An 11,156-nucleotide genomic window follows, 5' to 3' on the forward strand; every position below is an offset into this window, starting at 1 on the left:
ATATCTATTTCCTTGCCATAATGTAGTGGCGTTCTAAGTGCACAATACCAAAGCTTTTGAGCGTGCCAGACTTCCTTGACTTTGCTCTCAATATATAAAATATAAAATTAAAAAAAAAAAAAAAAAAGCATCCTAAAACTTCAGATTTGAAGGCTAAGTTTAATGTAAAAGGAATCCTGAATACATATATAAATATATCTTGATATTTATATATATGTATGTCTTTTTGTACAGATAGGTATGCATAGAAGTGAACATATGAACATATGAACAAATACCTTCTTTGTGGTTTGCACAAGTTATACAAAGATTTTCTGCCTTTGCAAGGTATTACTTACCTCTTCCTCACACCCTTCTAGCTTTCTTCACCTGTTTTCTCTTAGGCTCATTAAGACAATAACTCAGTAAGAACTGTAATTCCTAATATTAATGACTGTTTTATTTTATTGCACTTGTACAGAATGTTGTTCACGTGTTCCCTGGGATTACAGATTACAGTATATTTACCAGTGGAAGTCATGACTGACAATGAGGGTCTTACGTTCTGGACTCCTACATGTTATCAAATCTCCATGTAAAATTTATTTTTGTAGGAGTGGGCATAAAGGAGGAAAACCACATGTATTTGTGTCTTCTTGTGGAAGACAACTCTCAAAGTTATGGGTACCCTCTTTCCGGCAGCTGGTATTAGAATTGCACAAAAACACTCATGAAACAGGTAGTACAAAGGGAAATATAGAAATAAAAAGAAAACAAACTTCATTACAAATATATTTCCCCATATCTGCTGGGTGTTATTCATTTGACAAACAGGATTTTCAACCTGCACAGATATGAGTCAAAGAATTTTACAGTTCTAATTCTCCTCTAGTAATTTATTACATTATCACTGGAGTGTACAGGTGCTGGAGTGTTAGTCTGTGACCCATCAAGCTCTTGATTTTTCAAATATTTTTTTCACTGTTGTGATCCCCTCATGTTAGAAATTTCTTATAAACAATAACAAAAAATATATCTTTCTACTTTAAATGACGTTTTGTTTTTTCAAATCCCTCTTGAAAGCCTTCTGTTGCAAAAAATACAAAAGTTCTACAGCTCAGGGTGGTCATGCACTCTGTGATGCACTGTTTCATCCTCACTTTATGTTCATTCATACATGTATGTTTCTTAATTCATTGCATTATTGAGATGAGAGATTTGATGACGGCTAATTTTTTAACACTTATTGTAAATGTAATTAAAACACATCCTATTCTAAAATAATTTTTCATTTATTAAAGAAAAGTTGCACCTTAAAATCTAAATAACAAATAATAATATAAAGGCATTAGTTCTAACTATTTTCTCAGATATTTTTTAACATATGAATAGAAGTTACATTTTAATAATGTTTATTATTTACCTTGTCCTAAAGTTTGCAGGATGAGGATGCCCATCATATAATGACAAATAATCATATTCTTCTTCAAGAGCAAAAGACTGAAAGACAATCTGTATTCTGTTTCTTTCTTCTGCTATTATAACCCATGTACAGTTTGCACCATTTGGATATCCATATGGGAAGCCAGGGCTTTCTATCGTGCCATTCAGTCCTTTTAAAGTTCCACCACAGGTATAAATAAATCCTAAAACAAACAAGCAAGGAAACAAAAGTTAGCAAAATGGGTTTTGTTTTGTTTTGTTTTAATATCAACCTTCTATAAAATGTCATTTCAATTCATGATTTCACATTTATCAAAATACTTCTCACCAGCTCTGACTTAAGAAAGGTAGAGCCCATGATTTAATATGAATCATGGCCACTTACTTCAAAGCCACCCCAACAAATGTGTTTTCCACACTGTTTATATAAAGACATATGGTAGCATCTTTGCAAATAAATATATACAGATGTAAAAGACTATATTTGTTTGTCTATGAGAAAAAAAAATTGCATCAATTCCTTTTTTTTTGGGGGGGGGGAAGGAAGAGAAACTCCATAGCAGTTAATGAGTCCTATTCTTTTGGTGCAGTTCTGCTACAGATTATATCCATAAACCTTTTGCTGCTCCTCCCCAGATTTTGGGACTGGAAGAGGCTAAAAGGCAAGCTTTTTCTAAACAGTAATTCTATTGTTTAAACTGTGCTTAAAAGATCAAGATGAAATAGTCATCTGTTACATCTCTATGTTATCTCATGTAAAAACAACTCCACTGTGTATTTGTAAAACCAGAAAGAACTTACTAAGCTTTAATATATCTAAATACAATATTAAGATGAACAGCTTGTATGTTGACACTCAAGTGGATCAAAAATGAAAGATGGATCTCTAATACGACTATCCCCAAATGCCTGAAATAGCCCCCACATACAAAATGCAGGACTACTGTAAAAACATTATTATTATTATTATTATTATTAAGAGAAAAACAATTTTTAGGAAAAAAGAGAAATCAATAATAATTATTAAAAAAACCCTCCCTGTATCCTGGCAGGATGTGTTTTTCTATACTTTTGCTCTAAGTTTCAGTTGCAGCAGTTCCTAATTGCTCTTTCCAGGCTTTCTGCTCTTTGATCCCTTAAAAAATTAGATCCTTTTTCCTGCTTTGCCTTTTGTGCCCCAGAAGCTTCTCTAAGTGCATTCAGAGCAAATGCCTTCTACTAACAGGGGAATTTCGTTGAGAGAGGCAGCTGCTCAGCATGCTTTTTTAGAGAAAGATGATATGCATTTTGTAACAAAATATGAACAAGATGTCATCTCTTTATGTATATATTTGAGCTCATTAAATCATCTTCATTATGGCACATTCGCAAGCATGTCTTCATGTTGAGCATTTATGATATTATTTAAGATTATATACTTTGTATTGTAACACTGTACATTTTTTTGATAACAAATGAGGGACATGTACAATTTTATTTATTTTTTAAATCTTAGCTTTTTCATATTTATCTCAAACAGTAAGAAAATATTCCTCTTATGAAGTATGATTACTATTTTACAGTCAGTATATCATAGATACATAAGACAGAGGGAATGCAAGGTCCTCTTAGAGAGTAATTAGGCTTTGTTTGCCTCATCTGACATGCATAACAAATTTTACCTTCTTCTGCAAATTAGCTTAGAGAATTCATTTTGATGTCAGTAGCTATGATGACTCATTTGTTATTTTCATTGCTAGTAGTCTATTTTATTTATCTCTTTCTGAATCTCTCCCTCATATACTATTTTAATTCTTCTTTATGTGTTATTATTTATTATTTAGGCTCAGTTGTTTTATTTAGCACCTTAGAAATCTTTTGGAATACAGTTTGTGCACAAGTCACTTTACAAAATTAAACTTATCATATGACCCTCATCATAGAAATCTAGCACCTTCCCCCAAACGCAGTCACTGGACAAACACAGTCACAGTCACATTTAAAATATAAAATATATATATTTGTACATATATTGTTTTTGTGAGCTATAACGAAAAACTCAAATACAGATTTTCTCTGACCAAAAAAAAACACATATTTTTTTCCAGAAAAAGAACAGTGTCTAGACAGAAAAATAAATGACAGGGGATTAAAAAAAAATAAAATAAAATAAAAGGTGCTTTGACACATGCATATGAAATATACACTTCCATTTGCTCCTTATGTTGTTTATTATAATAAAAGAAAATTATTCATACATAGCAAGATGTAAAATTTGGATTTTTTTCTGTGATGACTAATAGAATGTAACACAGCTATGCATGTATCAGAAGATATGTATTCAAATCCAAAAAATGCAACAAACAAACAAACAAAAATGAAATTTGATTTTGATAAGTCTGCTCTTTTTGCCAGTAAAACAAAAAAACATTGCAAAAGAATCCATACAACATGCACTTTAATCTCTACTTTCAAAGCAAATGCAAAGGCAAATTTCATGCTGAAATAACTGCTAATGCATACTGTGATCTTTTTCATCTAGATTTCATAGTTAACATTTAGAACGTGATTTACTTGCAAACTTGTTTTTCATTAAAGGGAAGGATTGATTCAAAACACAAGATAAAGAATTTTGAAAAGACTGAAGTTACTATAGAAAAGAAAAATGCTTATGAAGTGTGAAGATGCACAACACCATTGATAAAGCCCTCTTAATACCTGGTATGATTCAAGGTTTCCATTGTATTGTTTCTTACAAGATGTTAAAATTCAGTTATTTAATTCTCATCTGTCTTATGGGGTTAAATATTTATTGAAATCATAAAACATCACCCCTTTCCCTGATTTCAATCATGCTTTGGGTGATGGTGGAGTCACAATAAACATCAGTAACGTCAGTTTTTACCGTCAGTATGTATTCGATTACCGTCAGTTTTTAACGTCAGTATGTATTCGATTTTTATTTATTTCTACCAAGGCAAGTATCACAGAATCATAGAATGGCTTGGATTGGAAGGTCCACTTAATTTCACCCCCCCCCCCCGCCATAGGCAGGGACGCCACCCACTAGAGGAAGTTGTCCAGGGCCTCATCCAGTCTGGCCTTGAACACCTTCCTTCACAATTTCTCTGGGCAACCTATTGCCTCACCACCCTCTGAGTGAAGAATTTCCTCCTAATCTCTAATCTCTTAGTTTTAAACCATTCCCCTCTTGTCCTGTCATCATCTGACTGAGCAAAGAGTCGTTCTTCATCTTTTTTATAAACCCCCTCTAAGTACCAAAAAGCTGCGATAAGGTGACCCCGGAGCCTTCTCTTCTGTAGGCTGAACATTCACAGCTCTTTCAGACTTTCTTCATAGCAGAGGTGCTTCAGCCCTCTGATCAACTTTGTGGTCCTCCTGTGGGCCCATTCTAACAGGTCAACATCCTTCTTGTGCTGCAGGTCCTAGACCAGAATGCAGTACTCCAAGTGGGGTCTCACAAGGGCAGAGTAGAGAGGGACATCACCTCCCTTGACCTGCTGGCCACTCCTTTTTTTATGCAGCCCTGGATGCAGTTGGTCTTCTAGGCTGCAAGCATGCAATGCTGGCTCATGTTGAGCTTTTTGTCCATCAGAACCCCCAAGTCTTTCCATGCAGGGCTGCTCTGAATTTCTTCTTCCAGTCTGCACTCATGTCTCAGATTGCCCCAGATCAGGTGCAGCACTTTGCACCTTAAATTGTTGAACCTCATTAGGTTCCCATGGGCCCCCTTCTCGAGTCTGTCCAGGTCCCTTTGGATGGCATCCCTTCCTTTCTGCAGTATCAACTACACCACTTCGCTTGGTGTCATCTGCAAACTTTCTGAGGGTGCACTTGATCCCACTGTTTATACTGCTGGTAAAGACCTTAAATAGAACTGGTCCCAAGACACACCCCTGAGGGACACCACTCATCACCAGCCTCCACCTGGACATATAACTTTTGCCCACCTCTCTCTGGCTGTGGCCACCCAGCCAAATCTTTATACACCAAACAGTTCACCTTTCAAATCGAAGTTCACCTCTCCAAAGATCAAGATGTTGTGTGGAACTGTGTCAAAGGCCTTACAGAATTCCAGGTAGGTGACATTGGTGAGTCATCCTTTGTCATCTGATGGAGTCATTCCAAGATTGAAAGGCAAGATTTTGGACAGGCAAAATATGCCCTCAGTAAAGCCATGATGGCTGTCTCAGATCAGCTCCTTGTCTTGCTTGTGCCTTGACATTGCTTCCAGAAGTGTCTGTCCCATGATCTTTCCATGCACAGGCTCACTGATCTGTAGTTCCCCAGGTTTTCCTTTCTGCTGTGTTTTTAAAATGTCAATGATGTTTTCCTTTTTCCAGTCACTTTGCCTGACTGTCATTCCTTTTTTTTCCACATAAATACAAACATTCATTTCCCTTCTTTAATATTCTAGATTTAGTTTCTTCCTGCACTTCACTTTCTTCTCTGCCTCCCTCAAATGTCCTGCAGTTGTCATACTTTCTCTACAGCGCTTTCAGAGAAGGGATGACTTTTATTCTAAGAACACTCATTACTGTCCATTCCCAACAGACTGCTATTACCCCCCAGTACTTTCTGAGCTTCATTTTCCTCCATTTTAGGTGTGGAAGGTGCACATACTTTTTTTTATTATTTCCTTAGTTTTATACTGTTTACCTCAATCTAGAGAAATTCCAGACATTTCTAACAAAGTCTGATAAAGAGCACAAAAATCTTATGTTTTTGAAGTATACAATGTAAGAGCAACATTATAGTGCCTCTGAAAACCAACCTTATAACCAACCTTATAACCAACTCAGTGAAACTGGTACAAAATACCAGCCAAAAAATAAGCTATCACTATCAACCAGATATCTCCACATTTGAAGAACATTATGGAAGTACTATTTTTCCTTCAAAGACTGATTTCTTCTCTCTGTTACAGGCATCTTTTCTGAAAGAGGTTCAGAAACTTCTCTAAGTCCTCTACTTGTCTCAGCTGTGTAAGCTGGAAAAGGGACAACAGTTTCTGTCCCTTGCGTCAACATTGAGCATGCTTCTTTCAACAAGAAACATGAGGTCTAGGAAACATCAGGACTGCTTATGTTCATCCTGAGGAGAAGAAAGCTTAAAATGGCAAGTACTCAAAATAAACAACTGGAGGCCATTTAAAGCACCCATAACATTTTTGGTACATATATATGATTGTCATTAAAATTTATTTTAAGTATATGTTTCACATTCTACAACAGAAAATTTTGAGCAATTTCCTATAACTGAAAATGAAGAGACTTTAACTTCAATAATGTCACCAAACTTTGATGAACTTTAAAAAGTAACATATATCTACCACCCTATAAATCATCCAACAGATGAAGATGGTCAATTTCCTGAGAAAACACAAGATTTTTCCCTACCCTTAGGCACTGAGATACATTGATTTGTTCATAACTCCTTGACAGGAAGTAACCTCGTGTTTCTATTTTAAAAACATTGCTACCAGTGCCATATGATGAAAGTCTGGCTTCAGCAAGTCAGCTGATATACACTCAAGATTTTATCCCCAGTATGACATTAATTTTCTTTCTGAAGATATTACAATACTTGTTTCTAATTCCTCATGTAATATCTCTGATACCTTTTTTACAGGAGATCTGCTGTTTCAAAGTAACTGCCTCCATGCTCATGCAGCCAAAGAAGGGTAATCTCTCAGATGTAACAAACATCTGGGCAATTGAACTAAACATAAAAACAAGAGCAGACATTTGAAATCCCATCACAGAATGAATTTTAAATCCTCTCTGGGATTGAAAGCCTAACATATTTAATACTCCTCACACCTGCTTACTGCTGCCAAACTGCAGGGGAATCAGGTTTCTTATGTTTGGGGAGATTGCAGATAAATACTAAAGGTGTTTGTTTGTTTGTTTGTTTAAGAATTTGGACCCAAATAATAAATTTCTGGTCTCAATGGTATTTTTATAGCCTTCTTCTCTCTCCTGGGTCTAAGGATATACATTCTGAGCAATGACTTCTTCATTTTAGGAGAACTAATCATGAAAAGTGCCTTCATCAGTACTCTGACCCTCTGCTCTTTTTCTCCTTCTATTCACTCTCCCTGTAATTTAGGTGAATCCATGCAACACATTGCTTTTCAAGCTTCATTGCTATTGCATTTATTTCCTATTAAATTTGGAATATTGATAGAAAAAAAGATTTTGCTGCAAAGTGCAAGCCTGTGGGCATCTGGACTATAAGTAGATAATAGAGCTTGAAAAAAAATTGTTTGTAAAAAATAAAGAATAAATTAAATCGTCTACAACAGAATAATTAATTAGCAATGCTAAGAGATTTGTAAATATCAGAATTATTAAATAAATCAAGGAAAGCAGTTGTACAAGATATTTAAGTGTTTGAATATAAGCAAATACCCTCTTTAAAAACAGGTTATAACAAAATTCATTTCTGAAGAAGCTGAGATACATTTAGTATTATGCTTTTTAAATAAACTTAAAGTGCCCAGAAACCACAATTACAATTTTCATGCTACTTGTACTGTAACAGCAGAACAATCGGTGTTTACTTAAATTTAAAGACCACTGGCATGCAAAATAAACCTCTGTCATTATATAACTGGTTCCTTAAAATCTTGGATCTGCAATATGGACCCCTCTAATGAGATTTACACAGGTACTTAATCTATCAAAGACAAAAAAAAAAAAAAAAAAGAATGTACATTAACAGTACATTAAATATAGTTGTTTGAAATACTGCAGCAGTTTTTTCAGATAACTGATAGATTATCACAAATCTGAGTAACCTGTTGAAGTTAGTTAGAGAAAGAAAGAGTTAGAGAAAGAAAAACAAACACAGTTTCCATAATCTTTCTAAAATGTAGATTTAGCTAAACGCAGAGGAGGAAAAAGAAAGAAAGTGGAAAAAAAAAAAAAAAAGCAGAATGGTGAAAAAAATTTCAAATAAGCAATAAGCATTATGATAGGAAATAAACTTTATCAAACAAAATATGATGCTGGTCTGAAGTGACTTTAGCAAGATTATAAATGTCTTTGAAGACTCAGTGCTTGAAGAATCAGGACAAAACTAATACTTTCTTTTAAGTATCTGCCAAGAAAAAATTAACATAAGAATGGCTATATAGTAGTGTATTTACTATACACTACTGCAGACAATTTTCTTAACCTTCTTTCAAAAAATAACAGACAAACTTCTATGACAGATTAGACTGCTTCAGATGTAAACAACCTCAGAAACATGGTTATTTAAATCAGTCTTCTCTGTGAATACCCACAGGGATTACCTTCAGAAGAAATATAATTTCTTAAGAGTGAATCAAAAGCCTCTTGCTTTAGACCACATGGAAATTCAGATCTTTGAAAGCGCTACAAACTCAGGAAGAAAACAAGAGAACTAACTGATGTTTCACACTTCTGAAACATTACCATTCTCAATGAAACATCCATAAAAAATGATGCAAATAGTCACCTTGGGATGTCATTGCCATGAGATTTGACCTACTCCAAACAGTAAAAAAAAAAAGGAAAAAAAAAAAAAAACAAACAGTTTCAATTAAATAGGAACCAATTTTGAATTAAATAAGAAATATCTGATTCTTCCCACAAAATAAAACACACACACACACAAAATAATCACCTCAAAATGTCCAGTCATTAAAAGCGTTAGGCCAGACACAAAATTTAGTTAGCAAAAATCATTTGAAGAACAGTCCACCTCTAAAAGTAACATATGTTGTTATATGATTTCCTCAGGAACTAGCATAGATCTTTTTTAAAAGCAAAAGGGAATACTGTCACACAAACTTTCTAAAAAAGTAGTTTTAGACTGAAGCAGTCTTCTTATATATTAAAATTCCTTCCTCTCATCCAAAAATTTACCGATTTTTATTCTTTTTTCAAAGCATTTTTGTGTCTAAATGCAGAGTTAACTGTTCAGATATAGTCAGTTCTGCCTACTTTCAAATTTTGAATAAACTCTCACAGTGCATTTCTGAATTTGCAATAGGTGAAAGTTTAAAAATCTTTACTTTGTATTTCCAGCTGTCAAAAATGTTTTTTAATCATAAGCCAGAATATTAATTTCCATAGTCAATTGAGTCAGTACAGACTGAGGCAAGATCAGAAATAAGTTACAAACTAGTATCTTTAGTCATTGAGATATATCGGTTTGCAAGATTTTAAAATGAGATGTCAATTTACATCACTAAATCAATAACTTTACTATTGCTACTATTGTTTATATTATGCTAATTCCTACCAAATATTTTTTTCTCTCTCTCTTTCTCTCTCTCTCTCTCTCTATATATATATATAAAGCTATCATGGAAGGGTTTGACTTAAAGCTTTCTTTAAGTACCAAAAAGCTGCAATAAGTTCTCCCTGGAGCCTTCTCTTCTCCAGGCTGAACATCTCAGACTTTCTTCATAGCAGAGGTACTCCAGCCCTCTAATCAACTTTGTGGTCCATCTCTGGACCCTCTCTAACAGGTCCGCATCCTTCTTGTGTTGGGGGCCCTAGAACTGGCCTCACAAAGTCAGAATAGAGTGGGAAAATCCCCATATGTAGTAATCACCATCAAGAAAATCTGATTTTTTCTCTGTCTGGCTATTTAAAACCTAGATTTAAACTTTGACCGTTTGCAGAAAAGGCAGAGGAATACATATTTAATGGTATGATTGGTGTCTTCCTTTCCTTCATCCCTTGAAAATAACAGACAAATCCCCAATCACTCTATCCCAGCATGAATTAGGTATTTATTTATTTATTTATTTTCAGTATCTGCTGATTGGAATTTGGTTTGGACAATTTGGCTAATGGAGTATATATTGACACTTCATAAATGCTCCATACATACTTTTACACAAAGCATACAAATACTTCATGCCTAGTAAAAATGTAGATATCTGGTCCAGGTCTTTTTCTCTTGGGTTTCATCATATATCAGCAATAAATAAATAGATATATAGTTGTGTTAATTATTTCTTGATACTTAATGACTAGTTGTTATATAATGGCTCAATGCACAGCCTGAGACGTACAGTTCCTCCTTCCCAGCTATTATTACTCAGCGGGAGCCTGTGTCTCTTGCTATAAAGTTAGTAACAAGTTAGTAGCATAATTTTTTATTACATTATGTGACTTCATAACTTTAATTGATGCACTCTCTGGTTTTAGTTTCTTTCATCTGCTTTCAGTATCTAGTATTTCTGAAATTAATCAGTATCCCACATTTCTAATAAATAAATAAATAAAGAGATAGATAGATAATCGCTGGTAATAATGCTGCTGGTTTATGAATAATCAACCCCTATGACATGAAAAACTAGCTCTAACAGGAAACCTATTACTTTGAAAAAAATTCCATTGCACTGAAACATTGTCAGCAGGGAAGGATCTCAGCATGTTCAACATGTTCAGTGCTGAACAATGAAAGAGAGTCCTTTATGTCTTTTTCAGGTTGAATCAGTCATATCCTCTTTTTTGAGTATTAGATAACAGCAGTGTCTCAACAAAATTTTCAGGAGGGAGGCACTCTTTTCATAGGTCTATAGGCACTGCATACTTTGATTTTGATTTTAACACTTAAAAAAAAAGTGATCCTCTTGGAACCTATAAATATCAAGGCGCTCTTTTTCTTCTCTTTTCTTTTCTTTTCTTTTCTTTTCTTTTCTTTTCTTTTCTTTTCTTTTCTTTTCTTTTCTTTTCTTTTCTTTTCTT

At 34.3% G+C, this 11,156-nt stretch overlaps 1 protein-coding gene across 1 annotated transcript in view; it reads right to left on the reverse strand.

Moving 5' to 3' along the window:
- CSMD3 (CUB and Sushi multiple domains 3) overlaps window positions 1–11,156 on the reverse strand; it is a 629,782-nt gene that overhangs the window by 540,874 nt on the left and 77,752 nt on the right. Inside the window, exon 2 of the mRNA XM_035317227.1 lies at window positions 1,403–1,625. Coding sequence (XP_035173118.1) covers window positions 1,403–1,625 — 223 coding nt within the window. The remainder of the gene's footprint in view (window positions 1–1,402; window positions 1,626–11,156) is intronic.

Source organism: Oxyura jamaicensis, chromosome 2 (assembly GCF_011077185.1).
Source record: "Oxyura jamaicensis isolate SHBP4307 breed ruddy duck chromosome 2, BPBGC_Ojam_1.0, whole genome shotgun sequence".
NCBI classification, from domain to species: Eukaryota; Metazoa; Chordata; class Aves; order Anseriformes; family Anatidae; genus Oxyura; species Oxyura jamaicensis.